General features: G+C 37.9%; 1 protein-coding gene across 1 annotated transcript; it reads right to left on the reverse strand.

The window, feature by feature from the left end:
• Nucleotides 1-324: 324 nt before the first annotated feature.
• On the reverse strand, nt 325-24,306 carry papss1 (3'-phosphoadenosine 5'-phosphosulfate synthase 1). Its single transcript, XM_067440984.1, has 12 exons — nt 24,119-24,306; nt 22,857-22,971; nt 22,545-22,780; nt 22,062-22,200; nt 19,066-19,184; nt 17,398-17,511; nt 17,105-17,216; nt 14,259-14,464; nt 8,064-8,199; nt 6,769-7,037; nt 5,235-5,464; nt 325-2,012 (listed from the first exon to the last, which is right to left on the reverse strand). Exons 1-12 carry the CDS (start codon nt 24,176-24,178, stop codon nt 1,874-1,876), a joined length of 1,875 nt encoding a protein of 624 aa, XP_067297085.1. The 5' UTR covers nt 24,179-24,306; the 3' UTR covers nt 325-1,873.
• Between the last annotated feature and the right edge of the window lie 228 nt (nt 24,307-24,534).

The following is a 24,534-nucleotide window of genomic DNA, read 5'->3' on the forward strand; positions in this document are numbered from 1 at the left end:
TTTGTTGTTGTTGTTTTTCTGTATGCCTGTCTAATCATTATATGTTCTGGTGAGCCAAAGACACATTTCCACCATGGTGGACAATAAAGAGAGAAATGAAATGATTTTTTTGTTTTGTTTTGTCTATGTTGTTTTATTCACGCACGGTAAAGTTTTGTTCAAGCATTTTCCAACATTTCAATGTGGTTGGAAAAGGTTTGAAGCACTACTGTGGATAGAGAACATTTTGAAACAAAAACAGCATTGTTAAATGTATTCAGATTAATGTAGCCTTTGATGTGCATTTTGTGAGACTTTTAATTAATAAGACTTTAAAAATCACAATCAAGCTGTTGTGTTTTTTATTTTTTTTTTGGTGGTGGTGGTGGTGGTGGTGGTGGAATGCTTTATTAAAAACACTGAGTAAAGAAGGACAATACTGTTGTTAACAAACAAATAGGACAACTATGAAACTAAAGAATATGATACTTTCTATTATAATACAATAAAAAGACAAAAAAAAATCTAAATAAATACTACAAAAAAATACACTAAAACAAAGCTAAATCATTTTGTTTAACAAAACACTACATTCAAACATAGAAATATCAAAACACCATGGTTAGAAATAATACGGACTAAGCAAATTCTATTAAAGTTATGCCAGTATCGTCAAAAGGACAAACCTTACAGATTTAAATGTGAATTTTATGTATGGCTGATTTGCAAGAAAGATTTTTTTTAATACAGATTTCAGAACAAAATGTTGCCATGAAAACTATACTGTTATTAACTACAAATATTTTCAGACTATTGAATAAACAACCGTTTCCCCCCAAATTATATAAACTAAAAACTACGCCTAAAAGAGGGACGGGCACAACCAACCGTATACGTCACATCCAGGCACACATTTTGGCTTAAAGGATTGTTCATTGCTCAATACTTTAAGCTCATTTGACAGCATTTGTAGAGTAATGGTGATTACCACAAAATATTTTTAATTTGCTTTATTTTTAAAAGCAAAAAACAGGTTTACAGTAGCATACTTGTACTTGAATTGCCACATTTCTAGTTAGATACAAATCTGAAACATTTCCTTTGTTTTGATATTTCTCTATGCAAACAATATTTTGTACGCTAGAACATATTGTGCAAAACTTATAGCTTTGCAACCTCTATTTTGCAGTTTTAAAAAAAACACACGAGGAAATGATTTTCAGCTGTACTTAACAGTCTGCCATAAATGCTGTTGATAGAGCTTAATGTGCATTAAAGCCAGAACAATGCTGTACATGTAACCGTTTCAATAAAAGCTTATGATCTTTAAGGCAAGTAGGGCAATTTTCAAATTGCATGTCTTTCATCCAATTGTAACAGCGATTATGAATTCTAGGGAGTACAAGAATATAGATGGCATAATTTACTAATAAAAGAGTGTAGTTTTCTATGTTTACAGTATTGTATATTTAAAATGTACCTTTCACAAGTCAACTTGCATTCTGTTTTTGGCAGCACTTTATTTTACAGTCCTATTCCCCATGTACATTCGATGTACTTATGATAGTAATAGGTACTAACCCTGAACTGACCCCTAAACTTAACCCAGGTAGTTACCTTTATTACGTTCTTAGACAAGTTCATTGTAAGTACTGCAAAATAAAGTGCAACTGTTTTCTTTTTTAATAAACCGAACATATAAAAATGCTGCCATAAGACTCAGAACCATGAAACCGACAGTGACTTAATGAGGAACAAAATCCAAAAGAGTTCAAGAAGTCCTTTGGGTGGTCCCAATGTTTGTGTTTTGTTTGTTACAAACCATGATCACCTCCTCTCCCTCCTTTTCCCTCTTTCACTGTAACAGAATTGCTTCCGCCTCTCTCAGTGCAGCTCAGGCCTTCTCCAAAGACTGATAGTATTCCTTGAGAACATTCCAGGCTTTGGGTGCCATGAAGCCTTCCGGAGGGTTCTGGCCCTCGCGAGCCATCCTCCTCATGCGGGTTCCTGAGATGAAGTCATAGTCCTGGTGTCTGGGTAAAACGAGACGGGGAGGGAATTTTAAGATGTGCACAGGAAAAGGGACAGTGTGGTACCCAATGTGATAAGAAAATGAAAAAGAAACATAACCTCGGGGTTTACGTCAGAGATAATAACTAGGTGTTGTACACTGCTCCTTTGTTCAGGAGCTTTCGCTCTGGAGGGAACGATGTATTATACTCTGAAAAGAGCTCTATGATAAAATATGTTCTCTCAGGTGGCTCTACAAGCCACATAATTCCTTTCAACGGTGCAAAGACGACGAGGTAAACAGGCTGACTTTGCTTTCTAGACAAAAATAAATTAGCAAGAAGCAGAAATCTAAACTTCAGACCAATGTCATTAAATCCAAACTCTCGGCTACACTCTTTCATTTAAACAAATGCTTCGAAAATAAACAGTGTGCAAAAGGTCTGATAAATAGAGCTAATTAGTCTCCAGCAGCACGAATAAAACTCCAACGCTAGTCTAAATACAGTCCTCAACGGCTCCTACGAATGGAGTTTATTTGTTACGGATTAGTGGTTCTTCAATTAAGACGCAGATCTTATGAAAACAAATTCACACAGCACAATGAATTTATAAACATACACTGTTGCACTGTCGTAATCACACTCATTAAACGAACACTGTCATTCAGAATGGCTTTTCAGTCTAGACAAGCGAAGCATTTTATATGGGCTTTTAATGTGGAACTCTGAATAGTGGATTTAAACAATCCCCTGACCCTAATAACTTATAAAATACACCTCATAAAAATATTAAAGCGGCACAACAGCTATTAAATCATAAAATTACTATTGTTTTGCATTAACAAGGGGCACATATGACAGTAAAGCACTTGAGTTGAGATGCAGATACAATTATCTTTTAACAACAACCTAATTTTTATAGGGACATTTTTTTTTTTTAATATTGTACTTTTATTCAACAATTAATCTTCTATAGTATTATACTGAACTGACCGACAGCTTAATATAAAAGGAAAGCTCTTTATTTGCTTAGTGTAATTCTTTTCTGTGTAATTCTGTGGAAGTTTTAGTTTTTCATGAAACTTCTTGACTTTTCATACTTCATACTCGGTTCGGTTTGCTTAAATATTACCACCTTGGTTGAGGTTCCAAGCGTGCCGTACCGATACTAAAAAGTGACGTGTAAACACAAATCACTGATTGTTTAAAGACTGTCACTACCATTATATGCGTTTGTGACTGATGCCATGGTGAATGTTGGTGATTTGAGGACTTCTTTAAGTTTTTTTTATGTTTCTCTTGGTTTCCACATCAGCGCTGTTTGATCTGATATAAACGCTTTCTCACAGGATCTCCCAGCGCTGAGTAGTAGTAAGGGTGTCGGACCTTTTCTGAGCTTGCGCTGCACATTTGGTCCTAGCAGTTCAAACTAGAAGCACAGTTTCGTTCCACTCTCGCTTCATTTGCTGTTTGATGCTTCTCATATACAACAGAAATGGCAGCTCTAAACAGTTTGGCAATGTGGTGGAACCTGTAAAGATATTTAATCGCACAGGCGGGAAAAAAAGCTCACAAAATGTGACCGTTTGGAGCGTCGCAGTCTGGAGGGAGAAAGTATGAAGAATAATTTTCAGACATGAATTGACACCTGTGTGCCAATACAAGATCTTGACCAAAAACTGATGCACCTCTTGATGGAAATAACATCAAAACATTTATCACATAATTGATTCTTCACGCTTCCTCCCAACCATTCTTTCAAAATTTGAGCCTGATGCACCCTAGTGACCAATTAGCAACACCCTAGTAACCACTAAAAACTCAACGCCCTAGCAAGCATCCAGCACACCTTAGCAATCACCCAATGGTAAGATGCAAATATGAAGCATCCTACAACTGGATGGACCAACAACTGATGGTTTATGGAATATTATCACCATTCCACCTGGTAGTCACTTCAATGGGGTGAAGGGGTGGAACACATAAACCCTGACTCCATAGAGAACCGTTAATATGCATTTAAATGAGAAACAGCTTGGACTGATTTGAGCCATTTTAGAGGAGGACTTTAAGGGGGATGGCTGGCAATTAGGCTCAGCATCCATATTCGTCTCGAATTTGGCCAGGCCCAACACCCTGCTCAAGGAGCAGACGGAACACCATAAATTTACTAAGGCGCCAAGCGGGGCTCTTTGAAACTCAGACGGAGTGCGAGTCTGCCACCCCAACCCCCTCCAAAACGATTGCTGGGGTTGCTGGGATGGAGGAGGGAAGTGATGCCAGTAACCTCAAACCCCCACTGTCACCATGATGACACTTGACTTTACATATCAAGGTAAGTAACAATCTCAGTACTTAATCATAATGAGGATAGATATAAATTAATATGACTTTTCCTTGTGTGAAACACAAAATATAATGTTTAACAGAATATCCAAGCTGCTCTTTTCCATACATGGAATAATTAATATTACAAATGTTAATATTCTTTTATTTAGTATTCCAGTTGTATGGAATATTTTCATAGTTTATGGAGCTTGACAGATGAAACGTCTATTTAAAGATCTATCTTTTTTGTTGCAATTATTCTTCCGTGAAAAATAAAAGCCACATATGGTTTTGGAATGACCTGAGGGTTTTTTTTTTTGGTAAGTTATTCCTTTAAACTCTGTGTGGGATTGCATTTGCATAAAGATCATTCAACATTTAAAGTCTCCAGTTCTTCCAGTCAGTTTTACTGTATGTTGACATGCTGCATGGTCTTCATCAGGGACGACTGAAATGCCTGTTAACTTGATAGCGGCGGGCGCTATTAATTGCAAGACGAGACGCCGTGAACATGCATGATTTTCGTTAGTCATCTTCTGCAACATTTGCACAGCGCCAGAGGAATAATGGCAAATCTCCACTTCGAAATGACTTCAAAGAATGGAGCAAAGCCATAGAATTTGGTAAAAGCACACAACAACAAAACATTTCCTGTTTTTCTTGGCAACACCGTTAGAAATCGAGGAAGCCTGACATGGAGGGAAGTTTAACTCAAGATATGCAGTGATAGACTGTTTGAACACGTATATGAAGTAAACTCATGTTTTTAGTTTAACACCACTGTTAGTATGTCTAAGTCTCGAAGTTGATCAAATTTGACCCTTAAAGACACTCGTCTTGCTCATTTTGTGTAGTTACTTTGTATTTACAAAAAAAAGATGACACATTAAAAGGGCAAATAAGATATAAACTTACTTTTTGGAATCATAAAAATCCATGGCCTTCTTGACTTTATTGTAGGCTGCCACTTTGAAAGGTACAATTTCCAGCGATATGAGTCCAGGGGCCATTGTGAGAACTTTAGCGCCGTGGGAGGGCTCATAGAGGTCTTTTCCCGTGTCTGGATGAGGCATTCCTGCGGGGTCACGGCCCACTATGTAAAAGTTGGCCCCGGCAACCATTCGGGCCCTGCAGTGCCACTGGACCTGTTAAGAAAAGTTCATATTTATTTTATTGAACTAAATTTTGGTCTTTTACTCAGAAATAACTGCTGTATGTTTTTAGAAAACTTGGAATATACTGCAATAGTCAAACAGCTACAGAAAAAAAGCATCTGGGACAATCTGTGCTAAACTTTAATTAAAGAAAAAAGGTTTGGAACAACATAAGTAAAAAATTAGGACAGATTTTACTTTTGGTTGATGAATAATCCTATGCTTAAATTTGGGAGGACAATAATAATGTAACCCAAACGGAAATTTTGGTCAATGGCAAAGAGATAGGGACAATTTAAAAATCTGAAAATTTTGAGATAAATGAAAACATCTCTTAGTATGGACACATGATTAGAATTGGCCTACACCACCTAAGCTAATTCTTTTCTATGGAGTCAGCATGTCCCATACTTCCTCCTCATAACTCAATGAGGCGAACGACTGCTTCCTGTGGGCTGCTTTAGTCTTACAGACTCTGTCTGCTCCCAATAAAAATTTTAATGTCCCCGGCTACATGATTAAAGAACAACAGACTTCAAAATAGCCATGGAACACTACACCAGCAACAATTTTTGTCAGAAAAAAGCTCCCAGTTTGTCTGTTATAAGTGTGTGTGTGTGTGTGTGTGTGTGTGTGTGTGTGTGTGTGTGTGTGTGTGTTGAAGAGGGACAGTCCTCTCTAAACACTTTGGTTCTGTTTAGAGCCACTTTTGGAGATCAATTCAAATTAATTCCTATTGGAAAGTCTAGAGACGTGTGATGCCCACAAGATGAGACTGTCCCTTTTGTCTTCAGCCTCCAGCAGGAGGTTAGGTGGAACGGATCAGCAATCCACTGTACGCCTGCCGATTTAACAAGGAATGTGCCCTGCGCAAGTTTCCTCACCACTAACTTTCCATACAACAGTTCATTGGCCTAAAACGCCATTTTAATTATGGTTCTTAGCACAAAGAACATTTGATAGAGCTTCCTTCTCTAAAACACTGCATATGTCAAGCCATTACGAAAGTATCAAGAGTATGGGATACATGCATGCATATTGAACAAGATCTCAAAGGCCACAAGGCTAAATTGAATCTTAAAATGAGTAGCTACTACCTGCAGTACAAAATGGTCTTGAGGGTTTTCAGTATGTACTAATATATTTACTGAGCATAGCATCTAGGATAGATGACTAGATGATCAAAAGTCTCTATTTAAAGCAAGAAAACTGATAACATTATAATGACCAGCTGACCGTAAATAATTGATAAGCCTCAGGGGTCTGTTCTTGGTCCTTTTTCATTGCACACTAACCTCTGTGGGGCCGGCGTACATCATCGGTGAGGGGAAAATGGCCACTATGGTGGAGTTGGGATCAAGCACCCCCTCCTCCAGCACAGCTGCATGCTGTTTCATGCGCCAGGACAGTGGTACATCATCATCTTTGGTCCAGCCTCCCAGCGGGTGTAGCAGAAGCACGGGTCGACGGTAGCCACGTTCAATTAGGCGTCGCTGCGTGTCCTGCATGAGCAGCGCGTGACCATTATGCACTGGGTTTCGCAGTTGGAAGGCAAAGACAGCATCTAAAAATGAGAGAAGAGTTAAAGAATGAAACAAAAAAATAAGAGTAAAGTCACTTACCTTGCCATAAATATTATTGTATTGCAGCATAGTTAAAGGGTTAGTTCATCCAAAAATTTAAATTCTGTCATTAATGACTCACCCTAATGTCGTTCCACACACAAAAGACCACCGTTTAAGATATTTTATATTTAGTGTATGGTATATGTATTGTATACTGTCCATGTCCAGAAAGGTAATAAAAACATCATCAAAGTAGTCCATATGTGACATCAGTGGGTTAATTAGAATCTCTTGAAGCATCGAAAATACATTTTGGTCCAAAAATAACAAAAACTACGACTTTATTCAGCATTGTCTTCTCTTCAGTGTTTGTGTTCAATCCGCAAACAAAGATTCGAACAGGTTATGAATCAGCGTATCGACTGCTGAAATCACGTGACATTGGCGATCCGAATCATTGATCGATTCACTGATTCATAACGTTTGAATCTTTGTTTGAGGATTGAAGAGAAGAAAATGCTAAATAAACGTTAAAATAAATATAGTTTTTGTTATTTTTGGACCGAAATGTATTTTAGAAGCTTTAAGAGACTCTAACTAACTGATGTCACAAATGGACGACTTTGATGATGTTTTATTACCTTTCTGGACATGGACAGTATACCGTACATTCATTCAATGGAGGAACAGAAAGCTCTCGGTCTAAATCTAAAATATCTTAAACTGTGTTCTGAAGATGAACGGAGGTCTTATGGGTGTGGAACGACATTAGGGCGAGTCATTAATGACAGAATTTTCCTTTTTCGGTGAACTAACCCTTTAATAGACATGGCAATGCAAGACTATGACAATACAATTCAACTCCATTAAGACTTGTTTATTCATAATAGTGTTTGCATTAAAAACTAATGTAATAGTTCAGAAAATGAATGTGTTTGTTGCCTGCTACAGTTTGAGGGCAAGGCAAAACCCAACAAACTAGTCAAAATTAGCTCAAAAGAAGCAATTCCTGAGTGTTTTCATACCTGCGTTCATCTCTTTAAACTTCTGCTTGAGTTCGGTTGGTGTGAGCCTGTAACTATCCAGCCCGTCGTTCCAGTAGATCCGATCCAGCACCTGGAGATCACCCCCGACCAGCCAATCTCCGCTCTCCATCACCATCTGCCAGAGGAAAGACCATCAGGAACAGCACCCATGAACTTTCAACCTCATTTGCACAATGTTGTTGGAAAAACTGCCACAATTGCACTCTTTTTCTTTCTTTCTTTCTTTCTTTCTTTCTTTCTTTCTTTCTTTCTTTCTTTCTTTCTTTCTTTCTTTCTTTCTTTCTTTCTTTCTTTCTTTCTTTCTTTCTTTCTTTGTGAGGCATAAGGAACATAAAAATACCTCATACAAGAACATAACCTAAAATTTCAGCATGGTGCTTTGGGATAAGAAAGTGGTCTAATATAGCTAAATCCAACTAACATTTTAACTCTGGTCCAAATTGTAGCATATTCTGGCCACAAAATGCTCACTAACACAGAAGAAACGGTTTGAAATTGGCAACCCCAGTTTGGGACAGATGGTTGATTCTGAAACTCTTGTATTCATTTCAAAGATTTGATGCCATTAACCTTGCAAATGTTGTGAAACCCAACTTGGTCTTCTTTAAAACTTCTAATTGTCGCAACCTGGAAACTTAAGTAGTAAATATACAACTTTGTTTCCATGCACAAGTCTGACAAACTTAATTGGAAAGCTCTAAAAGCAAGAGATCATTCCAAAATTTGGGACTCAATAGCCCCTTGTTGATTAGCTTGAATTTCCAAGCATTAATATTTAAATATAGGAGTACCATACAAAATCAGACTAGATCTCTTGGCTGCTTTTACTAATATTTTACCTTCAGGAGGTCTTCGCTGGCATTGGTTGAGCCCCTATCTTGGCCAGAGTTAAAAAGCAGTAAAGTATGCTGAGGATATCACAGCTTGCAGCAGATTCGGGGCCGCTAGGATGGAGAAAACTATTTCACAACCCCACAGACTTTCATCTATTGATTTGACTTGACAGCAGCACTGGTGGCTCGATAACTTTATGTGCAAGAATGTGATCATATTAAGCAAACTTGGAGAGGCCTGAAAGTGGTGAATGTTAATAAAATGCTTGATAGGCTGCAATGCGTTTGCATTTGACGACTGAATGCATGTGCGGCTGTGATTTTCTGGCCACGGTATAGCAACAGTAGCAGCCGTTTATTTAATTTATGTTGTAGAGGCTGGCGATGGAAAAACTCAGCGAGCGATCTTTTGGCTGTACATCACATCTATAAAGTAAATCAACTCTATTAGCAGTCATAGAGAATAATTGAGCACTGGTTTAGGCACTGCACCCCTTTCTAAGAGGGGAAAAAACATAGATAATGCAATTAAGTTAATGCTCTCAAGTCTGGTTAACATCCCTCCCCCCCATACCAAATCTCCAAATGTGGACCCAGCTGTCAGACTGACAGCCGAAATAAACAGGAAAAGAGTATTTACCACACATAATGGAGGCCGGTTTTACAGCCCCGCTGATTGACGTGCTTCAGCAGACGGAGTTTAACATACAAACCAGACATGGTGAAGTAATGAGATGAACTATTCTGTGAAATTATGATCACATTTTCTCACTGTATCACATATTCCACATTCATTCCAAATGTTTCCATTTTGGGCACTCTGGTAGAATATTAATCAAACAGAAGTTCAGACTCATTTGTTTTAGGTTTTTAGCTTAAATGATATGAATGATCATGTAAAATGAAAACAGGCATGATGGTAGTTCTGAAAACTTCTGAAAGGAACTGAAATGCAAACACTTCAACAGAATAGCATTTGCAAGCCATTTTCTAGGGATGCAATATTACAAATCTGTATATGTCATTTAAATTCTATGCTATAAAAATGTAAAATAAAGCATGCTAGAAATAACATGATGAATTTAGGCACGACTACATAATAAAGTATAGTACAAAAATTAGATAATCATTTTGAGATTTGCTAAAGATTTAACAGTTTTTAAGATTTTTTTTAGATTATTAAATATCAAATGTACAAATAGGTGTAAATGAGCATGCATAATTAAATATACAATATCAATCAATATTACAATCATTTTATAATAAAATGATAATATAAAATAATAATTTAATTAACAAAACAGTAAATGTGATTTTTAAAAACAGCATATTTCAAGAAGTTTTCTATTGCAATATACTTTAAAATATAATTTATTCCTGTGATCAAAGCTGCATTTTCAGCATCATTACTCAAGTCTTCAGTATCACTTGATCCTTAAGAAATCATTTTAATATGCGGAATTATTATCAATTTTGGAAACAGATCTGCGGCTTAATACTTTTTTTTATAACCTATGATACTTTTTCAGGATTCATTGATGAATAAAAAGTTTTAAAAAGAACTGAATTTATTTAAAATATAAATATTTTGTAACAATATATACCATCATTCAAATATTTGGAGTCATTCATTTTTTTAAAGAAATTAATACTTTTATTCAACAAGGATATGTTAAACAGATAGTAAATATTTATATTGTTATAATTTAAAAAATGCTGTACTTTTAACCTTTTTATTGATCAATGAATACTAAAAAAGTATCACGTTCCAAAAAAAATATGAAGCAATTAACGGTGTCCAAAATTGATAATAAATCCTCATATTAGAATGATTTCTGAAGGATCATGTGACACTAAGAAATGGAGTAATAATGCTGAAAATTCAGCTTAGATCACAGGCATAAATTACATTTTAAAGTACATTAAAATAGAAAAAAATATATTTTACATTGTAAATATTTCACAAAATGACTGTTTTTGTGGTTTTTTTGCTCAAATAAATGCTTTTGAAAACAACTCTTGACTGTTTTTTTTTCATTGTGTATTGACTTATTGTTTATGTGAAAGTCTAAACTTTATTAAGAGAATGCCATTGAGATAAGAATACTGTAAATAAAAAGAGGGCTGATTGCAACAAACTTTACTGTGTGCAATTTCTTTCTTTGGTCTGGGGATGGGTTTATTTGTGACCGTAGGCAAGCAGACAGATGGGGCCATTCCAGAGTCCGAAAGCTCTCTGTTGGCGCCCATTAGTGCGAGCTGGAGCAGAGCGGAGCCATTAAAGTCCACCTAAGCCCACAATCCCTACTTACAGATGGAAACAATTGTTCAGTATTTACTCTGTGAGATTTGTAAGAGGAAGGTGAGGGGAAAGGAGGGGAGGTGAGCGGCACTTGCCTAAACACTGTTTGGATAGAACGCAGGGTGAGAAATCCAACTAAAACACATGTGTGAAATGAAGGAGGTCAAGGAATAAAGAGACTACTAAAGCAAGGACTGAACAAAGATGAGAAAGAGAGAGTGAGACCCTGTTTCCACAGACCTAGTGAAAGGGCATCGTGGCCCTGTCTTCATTCAGAGTGCCGTCCAAAGAAAGCGTCGCAATGCGGACGCACAGGGGGCCTATTAAAGCACCAGGTCAGCTGTTTCTCGCTAGATATACATGACTTTACCTTCAAAAATGGGACTTAAGTGGAAAATCTTTTCCAAATTTGATTTGAAAGAAAATGCCCCTGAAAAAACTCACTTCCATCAGGGTACAGTTGTCCCAAAATACTGAGTCCCTTCTAAAATGTCCTTCTTTCACTCATTTTAGACTTTGTTTTAGTCACTACTTAAGTCTTGAGCTCTAATATCAGTACAACGACAGTTTGAGGTGAGTTTCTGATAAAATTTAGTTCTGAACCTAAGCAAGAGCAATTATATTTGCTCTTGAACATTAACAGCAATGAAGCAACAGGCAGTCTTGCACAATTCTGTGCTTGTACCATCGGACAATGTGTTCCCATAAAGGGCGCCCTGTGCCAGACAGGTGAAAAGCGATGCGTTAATGGATCATGCTGCTGAATCACTGTGATTCTGTTTTCATATTAACATGTATGTAGTCTAAACAGTGCTCTCATTCAAGGCAGGCTTGTAATCCGGACTTTCCAGGTGGTTCGTGAGTCAGAAAAGAAAGAAGGGGAGGGAGCTGACAACAAAAATTAGATACAGGGCTATGTTAATCATTTCCAACTGCTTACATAAGATGATAGAAATATTTTAAATCAACAACTTTATCCTAAACCAGCATCAGGTCTGTGGTAAAGTTTTTATTTGTGTGTCAAAATCCAGGACCAGAACAGTGGTGAACCGGAGACAGGGTCATGGGCGGCCAAGGCTCATTGATTCATGTGGGGAGCAAAGTCTGGGCCGTGTCGTGCAATCAAACAGTTGAACTACTCTAGCTCAAATTGCTCAAGAAGTTAATGCTGGTTCTGATGGAAATGTGTCAGAATACACAGTGCATCACAGTTTGTTGTGCCTGGGGCTGCATAGCTGCAGACCATTCAGGGTGCCCATGCTGACCCCTGTCCACCAACGAAACTGCTAACAGTGGCACGTGAGCATCAGAACTGTACCATGAAGCTATGGAAGAAGGTGGTCTGGTCAGATGAATCACGTTTTCCTTTACATCAAGTGGATTGTCAGGTGTGTCGCTTACCTGGCGAACACATGGCACCAGGATGCACTATGGGAAGAAGGCAAGCCGGCGGAGGCAGTGTGATGCTTTGGGCAATGTTCTGCTGGGAAACCTTGGGTCCTCATCCATGTGGACACACACCACCTACCTAAGCATTGTAGCAGACCGTGTACACCCTTTACAGTATTCCCTGGAGGCTATGGTTCTTTCGGCAGGATAATGCGCCCTGCCACAAAACAAAAATGGTTCAGGAATGGTTCGAGGAGCACATCAATGAGTTTGAGGTGTTGATTTGGCCTCCAAATTCCCCAGATCTCAATCCAATCGAGCATCTGTGTGATGTGCTGAACAAACAAGTCCGATCCACGGAGGCTCCACCTCGCAACTTGCTGCAAACATCTTCCTGCCAGATACCACAGCACACCTTCAGGTGTCTAGTGGAGTCCATGCCTCGATGGGTCAGGGCCGTTTTGGCAGCAAAAGGGGGACCAACACAATATTAGGTGGTCATAATGCTATACCCGATCAGTGTATAACACGCGTCAAAAATCAACATGCGTCAAACATGAGAAGCATTTATGAACCTCTTGTATAACTAAAGACAACATTTAATAGCAAGCATGTTTTTACTCCAAACTCATTTCATAACGACAGCTGATGAGATGGTGTGGCTTCTTGATGAGGCACACAACATATTTAACAGTGTTCTATACAGTAATAAAGGCTGTCGATTAGCATTGAAGTATAAATATAGTTAATCATCATGAAATGACCTGAGAAGGCTTAAAGAACTCAGATAAACCATACATTGTGGTATTCATGTGTTTATTAGTCATGTTTAATAAAAGCGTTTTAATCTTTTGTTTATTCAGCTAGAGCGATAGTATGATGCCCATAGGGAATTCCTGGAACGACGTGCAGTATTGTACTTCTGCGGGGCATATTTGGACTTTCTGTGCAAGAGCGACCTCTGCTTTCAGATGGAGCAGCATTTACTACTGATCACAAAGCTGTGCTTCACTGAAAAGCTGCTCATTAAAAAAATTAATACATTTGCAGCCTTTGCCAAATCGTGTGTGGTTCCATTTTGATTAATTGTGCAGTTTGTATAAATGCATTCACACCAAGTCGGAATTAGCATTACGTGATCCCTAGTGCACTCACATCCTTGAAGAACTTAAAATGACTTGTAACTACTCACATGACTACTTTTGTAATTTGTAACAGTTACTTGTAAAGTACTGTAAACTTTACAATGTTTTTCTGTTTAATAAATTGACTATTGTCAATGTATTAATAGTAAAATATCAATTTGAAAACAAATAAATAAACTATAAATGTATAAATAAGGCATTTGCATTATGTGTTGTTTTGCGTTTTAGTCTATTGATTACTCAAAGTTACACAGATTAATTTAGCCGTTAATAGTGTTAGCATAGAAATCCATAATTCTGAGGATGTAAACTGCTGCGAGTCTGATTTAGTCATTACAGTAATTACGACAGTGTGAACATAGAATAAATGAAAATCAACTAAACATGCTCTATTTGGCTGTTACTGTGTTGGGTCACGTAGATCTTTTGCTTTCTTGCAGCCGGACATGCTGTCTATCTATTTAGGACACGGTGTTCATGAGCTATTTGATATTTGACCCCTGACCTTGATGTATGGATGATCCTTGCAGGTGGTGCCCCACTGCCGGGCACAGCGCTCTTCCTTGCGGTGCTCGTAGAACTCTGGGTTTCGCAGGATCGCGACTCTCCGACCACCGTAGGCCAGCGCGAACGCGGTGCTGCCGTCCAGACGCTCTTTGTCGGAGCTTGAGACGGGGAGGACCACCGGCACAGACAGGTTAATAACTCCACCTACGAACAGAGGTCAGATCCACGGCACATACATCAAACAACCCGAGACTTTGAGAAATCGACAGCTTTGAAAGGGCTAAAGGGGAATAGTTAAGGATCTATGGGGCGAGATAAGGGAAAGAACTCTGAATGTCAATGTGGTGAATTTTCTAAGAAAGTAAGAGGTCCTACACCTTGATTAAAGCAATACGAGCGGGAAGCTTTTAAAATCCATTTTCAGAATAAAACACACACACACACACACACACACACACACACACACACACACACACACACACACACACACACACACACACACACACACACATCATAGCAGAAACAGCTGTTTTCCATAAGAAAGAGCCCTGTGAGTGTCCCATTTCAGCTCATTCCAAATTAAACTAGTATCAGGCAGCAAGATGCACAAATCTGTCCGTTATATTCATAAAGACGCCAGTCTGGTCCAACAAGAGTCCAGTTGGGCATAATGTAAGGATCAAAACAATAACACAAGGTGTGATGTACAGCAATCACGTCTAATGATGCTGATGATGTAATGCATTAACCACTAACAACTTTCTCTTGCGGTATTTCTGTCACATTCAACGTCTACAAGGCCCACTTTTTATCTTAATAGGGGTGTGTGACTGTGAATGCATACCATGAAGACAAATTTGAATACTAGGCAAGACAACACACGGCAGAGCATTACGAGGCCGTAAAACTAAATTGACACTTTTTGGAAACTCAAGCTGGATGTGGAAAATTGCTGTAATTACCCGGTTGTATAAATGTGAGGACCATATCATGGTTTAAAAAGCCATTCACACATTTGTTGCTCTCGTAATCAAAAAGATGCCGACTTTTTATTTAAGACGATCGTGTTTCTAAAAAGCCCAAGCGTACTTTAAAGCATATGATCAGCATAACCCAAGGCTCCATTAAAATTATAATAACTCTTTTACTTCTACCACTAATTGTCATTTAAAATCCACTTGCAGGGCCTTCGGATTCCCTCACATGTTTGATAAGTCACTCATTCTAGGAGGTCTTGAACAAGAAACAGAATTTGTAAATTTTTTTGCTATTGTTAGATTATCAGTAGTTTCTTGTTCAACTGATGGTGGTCCATAAAGTCACTGAATATATTATATATTATATATATATATATATATATATATATATATATATATATATATATATATATATATATATATATATATATATATATATATATATATATATATATATATATATATATATATATATATAAAAAATCTGTCATTAATGCTATATCAAATCCATAAGTTTCCTATGAAGTTTCTGTCTCTCCACTGAAAGTCCAGGTAACCAAATCTTAAAAGATCCATTGTATGCTTTAGAAATTCTTTAGAAATGTTGGCCACTGAATAGGAAATGTACACTGATAGGATAGCATCTTGCAGTTGATGGAGATTTGTGGGATGCACATCCAGGGCACGAAGCTCCCGTTCCACCACATCCCAAAGATGCTCTATTGGGTTGAGATCTGGTGACTGTGGGGCCATTTTAGTACAGTGAACTCATCTTCATGTTCAAGAAACCAATTTGAAAGGATTTGAGCTTTGTGACATGGTGCATTATCCTGCTGGAAGTAGCCATCAGAGGATGGGTACATGATGGTCATAAAGGGATGGACATGGTCAGAAACAATGCTCAGGTAGGCCGTGGCATTTATACAATGACCAATTGGCAATAAGAGGCCTAAAGTGTGCCAAGAAAACATCCCCCACACCATTACACCACCACCACCAGCCTGCACAGTGATAACAAGGCATGATGGATCCATGTTCTCTTTCTGTTAATGCCAAATTCTGACTCTACCATCTGAATGTCTCAACAGAAATCGAGACTCATCAGACCAGGCAACATTTTTCCAGTATTCAACTGTCCAATTTTGGTGAGCTTGTGCAAATTGTAGCCTCTTTTTCCTATTTGTAGTGGAGGTGAGTGATACCCGGTGGGGTCTTCTGCTGTTGTAGCTCATCCGCCTCAAGGTTGTGCGTGTTGTGGCTTCACAAATGCTTTGCTGCAGACCTCGTAACGAGTGTAACGTTACGAGGGGTTATTTCAATCAAAGTTGCTCTTCTATCAGCTTGAATCAGTCGGCCCATTCTCCTCTGACCTCTACCATCAACAAGGCATTTTCGCCCACAGGACTGCCGCATACTGGATGTTTTTCCCTTTTCAAACCATTCTTTGTAAACCCTAGAAATGGTTATGTTCCTAATAATCCTTTAGGTGAGTATATATATATATATATATATATATATATATATATATTATTTTAGAACTTAGATATATATTATTATTATTTTAGAACTTATATATATTATTATAGAACTTTAAGGGCCCGAACAGGTAGTTTTGTTTTTCATAAATGTGCAAAAATGTGTTTCCATTCTGTCATCATGAGTTTATTACAAAAAAAGTGGGGGGGAAAATTAAGGAGATGATTTCAAAGATCATTTCTGAACATAATATTGACCAGTAGAAAATGTAGTAGTAGTCTAATGTCGCCATCTGGTGTTGCATTCAGAAAACAGCATATGAAACAAATAAAAAAAAGAGCATGAAAGCATGCCAGGAGAAGACGATGCTAGTGTTAAATCATGCGTTTACCATCGAGCAGACAGTTGAAGTGAAGACATTGCAGGAACTCTCTCTCCCTCATGAAGCCATTCAGAGGAGTAGCCCAGCCCTCAGCCAGCACTTGAACCCACTGCATGTCCACCTAACCCACCAACAGACAACAGACCTTAGGTTTGACACTGCACAAGCACTGAAAAATGTGTTTTAGACTGTCTAACACCAATAGATCAAACAATGTTTCAAACTCATACTGTCTGCTAACAGCCAATAGTCCAAATGGATTTGCAGACGGTCTGAAGAAGACATTCGAGGGATGAAGATACCTTGGTGATCTCCACTGCTGGAAGAGTCTCTGCATCAGCCTTGGCCAAGTCCAGCTTGTTCTCAGGGACGTAGAGCTCCTTGACCTCATAGGATGCGTCCACAGGCACTATGTCCTACAGAAGGTGAAGACATTATCAAAGAGACATCACTGTCATTTATATCCAAGTATGACGAAAGCATCTGGATAAGATGTTAAGTAAAGTTGCAACATTTGCGGTGTTAAAAAGCAACTGTGGCTTTAAATCATGAGATACGGAAAGCAGTTTGTTCAGTAGTTGCAAATGAATAACCACATCTTCTAATGTGATAATGACTCTATTGTGACGTCAAACTCTATTTCAGGCATCAGGATATTTCTGTTTACATGATTGTTGTAAATATGATCTACACATACATGTTTTCTGTTACAACTGTTATTTCCTGGGAGATTCAAGATGCTGCCATTGGTTATACACTGTGGTGGGTAGTAACTGGCTACATGTAATCAGGATTACATAATCATATTCCCAAAATTAGGTACCGTAATTAGATTATATTACATTTTAAAATACACGTAATCAGACTCCAGTTACTTTTTTGTTGATTACATGATTATATATTCACATAAGGCAGTAAATCATTCATAATTTATAGATTTTCCGTAATTCTTATTTTTCATGCTTAAAATTTTCCTTTCTAAAAAAAAGCATATGGCTCATGTACATTTAGAAAATCTTCTAGTTTTGCACAAATGGCACCAGACTTTAGTCAGGTGGCTATAATCACATGGAAAATCGAGAGGCCACAAAGCATTTGACCACTGGATTTACAGAAAACATTTAATTTTTAAGGAGGTTTTCTTTTTTTTATCACTCCCGATAAAAATCCTATTCACTCGGCAAGTTATTTAACCATGTTCCTATGTCTTTTGAAGGCTTTTGTCTTTCAAACACATTTTTATTTAATTATTTATTATCATTTTTAAGATTTTTTTCTTTAATGGACTACAATTCGCAAGTAAACTACCTAACGCTGGTTGTACAGCATGCTCAGTTTTATTACTAGTTTTTCACTATAATGCCAGACAACACCAGCAGCATGAAATGGAAAGTGTCGGGCAAAAATAATAATAATAATAATAATAATAATAATACGATAATTATATTCATTGTCATTCCTGAAATTAGTATATTCATTCAGCAAGGACACATTAAATTGATAAAAATTGACAGTAAAGCAAAACTTTATATTCATCAGAGAATAAAATTATATCATGATTTCCACAAAAATATTACACAGCATAACTTTTTTCAACACTGATACTAATAAGAAATGTGTCTTAGCTGCAAATCATCATATTAAAATAATTTCTAAAGGATCATGTGACACTGAAGACTGGACTAATGATGCTGAAAATTCAGCTTTGTTGTCACATGAATAAATTATATAAATTATATATCTTATTATTAGGCAATCAATGTGACAGTGGCAGTTACATGACATCATACTAATCATAATAAGGCCATATTCCAATTGATATCATAATATAGATGTGCATGTAAATGCACTCAGTGACTGAAACCTCTGCTTGCAATAATCCGTTTGTAAACGAGACATTTGGATTACAAACTCTTGAAAAGACATTCAAATAGAATTCACTTTATCATGGATGAATGGAGTGAACTTACCCTCTCCTGCAGGAGGTCCAGGAGCTGCTGGATGCACTCGTTCACACTGCAGGAATCGGTCTTTAGTACCAGTTCAGGGGCCTCTGGCTTCTCATACTCAGAGTCTATTCCTGTGAACCCTGAGGACAACAAGAGTAACCCTTTATATTACAAGCCCAATCCATTCATCAGCAGAAACAGTGCTTTAGAGTTGCACTACGTTCATGCAGTTTTTCCATTCAACGAGGCTGAAAAGTTGACTGGAAGTTCTCAGTAACGCTGGAATGATTTATCATTTTTCCTCCACCGTATAAAGCTGCTCAAATGTGCTGCTGTGCATGTATCAGTTCATATGCACAATAATAAGACAGTTCCTGTTATGAACATTAATCATTCTCTTCAAGAGATGTTAGCAACTTTCAGATTGGCATCAGTCCAGATTAGACCAAAGCAAAGTTTCCTGTGTCGCTCTTCATCTGATTCGTCGTTACTTCTTGTACATTTTCTACCAGAAACCTGCTTTCTAGCCTGTATGTGAGTGTGAGTTTGTGAGTGTGAAAACCAAGAGCGTTATGATGAATCACCACAGGTTTGCTCAAAATGTTTTGAGCAACCTCTCAAAAACCTTTAACTAACTCTCAAAGGCACACTGTTCATATCACATTGTGACTCCAAAGATGAAGTGTTACACACACCAAAAAAGCCACAAACTCCACAACTTCTTTTCAGGTGGTTTTCTTCTAAGACAAGCATTTGGTCCTCCTTCGGTGCCTCAGAACATCCAAGGCCTTGCCTTTTCTAACTCAATCATTTCAAATAAAGTATTTCTGCAAAAACAGGGTGCAAAATTAAAATAGGATGTGTTGAGTTTGTTGATAGCACACAAATCAGTTTAGGTTTAAAACTTTTGGACTGATTGCCCTACTGACTTCCGACCACTATGTGATCAAATCTCCATAACATGCAGTGCATCTACACTCCTGGGCAAAAAATATGGCTAAACACTAAGATTTTAATTCTCAATTGCAAATGCACTACTTAAAAAGCTATTGCTGTCTCAGAAAAACATCCAAGACAGAATTATTTTTTTGGCCAGGTAGTTGTGTGTGGAGTGATGAATCACAATGAAACAGAATCTAAAGTTTGCATCTATTGAGTAACCATTTAATTTAAAGGGTTAGTTCACCCCAAAATGAAAATGATTTCATTAAAGTGGGGGTGAAATGCCGTCCCAGCGATAAAGGTTCGGTCCTGCTTTGGAAGCAGCCGGTAAGTAAAACTGCTTCAAATGTCTGTGCTGTGCTCATCGTCGCGTGAGTAAACATCAGTAAACGACACGATCGCGTGCTTCATCATTCAAATGCACTAACGGACTTCATTGCTGTTCTATGTATAACGCTACACTAGTCTGACGTGCAAAACCGTTTTGCTTGCTACTAAGGTTTGGTCGCATACAATAGTCCATAAACCGAATCATGTCATGTTGACAGGCCTCTAAATACAGTACATACCACAGAGACGTACGTCCTGCTGTTGCTGTTGCTGTTTCTATTTCAGCCTCCGAATGATTCTGGATCATATCTATTAGCTGAGATAGCCATGGGTTTCTCCACGCTTGAGGACGTCACCGCTTTGCGCATATGTCATTCTTTAGCTCCGCCCACACGATACGCCTCCAGGCGCTCGTTTTTTTCCGGAAAGACTCGGTACAGCCCATATTTCTTTTACAAATATAATAAAACGAAAGACTTTTCGGAGATATGAAGGATGCAATACTACTCTATAGGTACTCAAGATTGACATGAGATTGACTGAAACTGAGTGTTTCACCCCCCCCCCCCCCCCCCCCCCCCTTTAATCACTCACCCTCATGTCGTTGGACACCCGTAACACCTTCGTTCATCTTCGGAACACAAATGAAAATATTTCCCCTGACCCACTCACAAAACCCATAAAAGCACTAAAGACTTCGTTACGAAGTCCATCTCACTACAGTGGCTGTACAATAATTTTACCAAGCGACAAAAATAGTTTTTGTGCGCAAAAAAAAAAAATCTAAATAATGACTTTATCCACCAAAATATTGTCTTCCGTGTAGGTCTCGGATGTGAACTCACCTGGAACTCACGCCATAGCAGCGCTCCTTCTCTTTCGGGTCATGTATTGAACGGTGGAGCTGCGTCATATTCTTGCGCATGCACTGATTTTAGTCAATAACTTGGTGTATAAAGTCGTATTTTTTTATTTTTTTGCGCACAAAAACTATTTTCGTCGCTAGGTAAAATTATTGTACAGCCACTGTACAATAAGATGGACTTTGTATCAATGTTTTTAGTGCCTTTTTGGGTCTTGTGAGTGGGTCAGTGGAAATGAATGAATGAATGAATGAGGCATTTATATAGCGCTTTCATATGTACTACTGTACACCCAAAGTGTGTACAGAGTGCTTTACACTCATGTCAGGGGTCTCTCCTCATCCTCCACCAGAGTGCAGCATCCACTTGGATGATGCGACGGCAGCCACAGTACAACGGCGCCAGTGCGCTCACCACACACCAGCGATAGGTGGAGAGGAGAGAGGGTGATAGAGCCAATTCAGTGGATGAGGCCAGGCCATGTTAAGAGGCCATGATTGGTAAGGGCCAATCGAGGGTATTTGGCCAGGACACCAGGGTTACACCCCTACTCTTTTACGAGAAACGCCATGGGATTTTTAACGACCACAGAGAGTCAGGACCTCGGTTTAACATCTCATCCGAAATGTACTGAATGCCAATGGAGGCCTTTCTGAAGCCTTTCTCAGCCATCAGCTTTCAACAAAAATATCTTCATTTGTGTTCTGAAGATGAAGGAAGGTGTTACTGGTGTCCAACGACATGAGGGTGAGTGATTAATTAAATAATTTTCATTTTTGGGTGAACTAACCCTTTAAAGAGGACATTTGCAGCAGACTACAAAAAAAACAAAAACGATTTGAGTTGGATATGCAAAAAAAAAAAAAAAAAAAAAAATCTTACCTCTGATTTCTCCAGCTCTAGCCCTCTTATAGAGCCCCTTCACATCTCTCTGCTCACACACATCCAGAGGAGCGTCAACAAACACTTCAAAGAACGGAAGGCCAGCAGCTTCATGGATCTTTCTTGCATTTAGGCGGTCCTGGGGCCCAACATATATGAATCAAATGTTTTAATCCTTAAATCTCTCGTTTCTAAGGCCTTAGAAAGATTGCACACAATCTACAAAATCTAAGTTTGTCGTCTGATTGAAGGAATTTACAGTAGTATAACTCTAAAAACATGATGCACTTGACTTTTGGTTGTGAAATATTTAATGATTTTATAGAGTTATCATAAGAATATATTTTGAATCAAAAAGCACTTTTACTGAATCCTAAAACACCATGTATCAAATAAACTATTCTATTTTTAAAAAAATGATTTCTTATGCAATGCTTCACAGGGTTAGGAAGTCCTATACACACAGCTCCATATGTTTCTCACCCTGCCGTATGGGGAAATGAAGCTGGCGATACACACGAGCCCCGCATCAGCAAACAGTTTTGCCACTTCCGCGATACGGCGAATGTTCTCCTCGCGGTCTTCAGGGCTGAAGCCCAGATTCTTATTGAGGCCCTGCCTGATGTTATCTCCATCCATAGTGTAGCAGGGAATGCCATGACACACCAGATACTCCTCCAGAGCCATGCTGACCGTCGTTTTACCCGCACCGGACAAACCTGAGGATGCAGAACAGAGGTCTTCATATTTACTGACATAACCGTGAAGAGAAAAATCACATCATTCATGTTATACCTGTAAGCCACACGGTGCATCCTCGAAATCCTCCTCTAGTCCCGACTACTTGTCCACGCTTGTTTCTACTCACATGATGGGCTTGATATGTCACATTGGTGGCTCTTTGCATCCCCTGTACAAATTGCAGCAGATTCAGAGTCACTGAATCAGTCTCATATTTTACAAAAGGCCTCCTGATTGATTGAGTTAAGGGATAAACAAGACATTGGCTGTATCAGATGCTAATTGTGTTATAATAATGTAGTACTGTTTTCTTTCTTTATTGTGTCATTATTTATTTGTCCATTGTTATTATTAGTATATTATGAACAAACTTGTCTCTAGGTGTTATGTAAAAAATTCCATATTAAGCTCAACCAGTTGAACAATACAAGGACAGACATGAAACTCCACATTTAATTCTTTCAAATAAATCATATACAATTGCATAAATTATTCTTGAACTGTATTCTCTGTATTCAAATACTCTATGAAGTATTTAAAGGGAGAAAGTTACACATTTCTACATTAGACATTAAATTTTGATGTTAAATCCACCATTCTTTTAAACATAATTTTTTCTGGTCTATACATTATTTACTACACCAGAAATAACTAATTAAATTATAGAAAATTGTAAACATAATGTACATATATTCTATAAACACATTATATATTCTATAAACACAAATTTATGTTAGATGCAATTGATTACATTTTAACATGTAACAGTTACATTTTTACATAAATATTTCACAGCACTAATTATATATATATATGTGTGTGTGTGTGTGTGTGTGTGTGTGATATATATAATATATATATATATATATATATATATATATATATATATACACACACACACACACACACACACACACACACACACACACACACACACACACACACAGAGAGAGAGATATGTAACATGGTATTTACATGATACTCAAAAGAAGCCATGTTAGTATTATAGTTATTATCATTTCCAAAAAGTAAATACCGTAAATACCGTAGAAGCTCACTAGGTTAAGACAGCCAATATGTACAAATAAAATTATCATATGCATCCTTTTCATACACTTATCACAGACGAGGACCTCCATTACCAGCACGATTATTACGGACTTCGTTTATATTGTGAACTATAACAGTGTGGATCAGATTTCTCATAACCAAAACACCATATTTATAGCACGATATGTGGTACAGTAACTGTAGTATATTAGCAATGCAATGCAATGCAATGTTACGTCATTCTTCAGTTCACAGCCGCTACTCACCCAGCTCTCAGGAGCGTTACTCAGTTTCTGCTTCTTACTCGAGTTCCCAGACGTCTCCATTCTGAGCTGCTGAATTCACACTTGATAAACAAATAAATAGTGTGGTGTAAATATATTCTCAGAAGTTGCTTTAATCAAATGCCGGGTGCACTGTCCGTATTGAACTCCAAAAGGAAGCGTAGAGGTTTACAGGCAAGGGGGTAATCTAGCGCTCGGAAAGCGTTCCACCCCTAGGGGCTGCCATTGCTAACCAAGCCATCACCTACTGTTAGCATCCCATTGACTCCCATTCATTTTTGAGTCACTTTGACAGTGAATAACTTTACATCTGAGACGTTTAAAGACTCCATTTGTCCATTGTTTATTTCTAAAGAAACACGACAATGCATAAAAGGCTCCGTTACCTTGTATCTTAC

Source organism: Pseudorasbora parva, chromosome 4 (genome assembly GCF_024679245.1).
Source record: "Pseudorasbora parva isolate DD20220531a chromosome 4, ASM2467924v1, whole genome shotgun sequence".
In the NCBI taxonomy this organism is placed as follows: domain Eukaryota; kingdom Metazoa; phylum Chordata; class Actinopteri; order Cypriniformes; family Gobionidae; genus Pseudorasbora; species Pseudorasbora parva.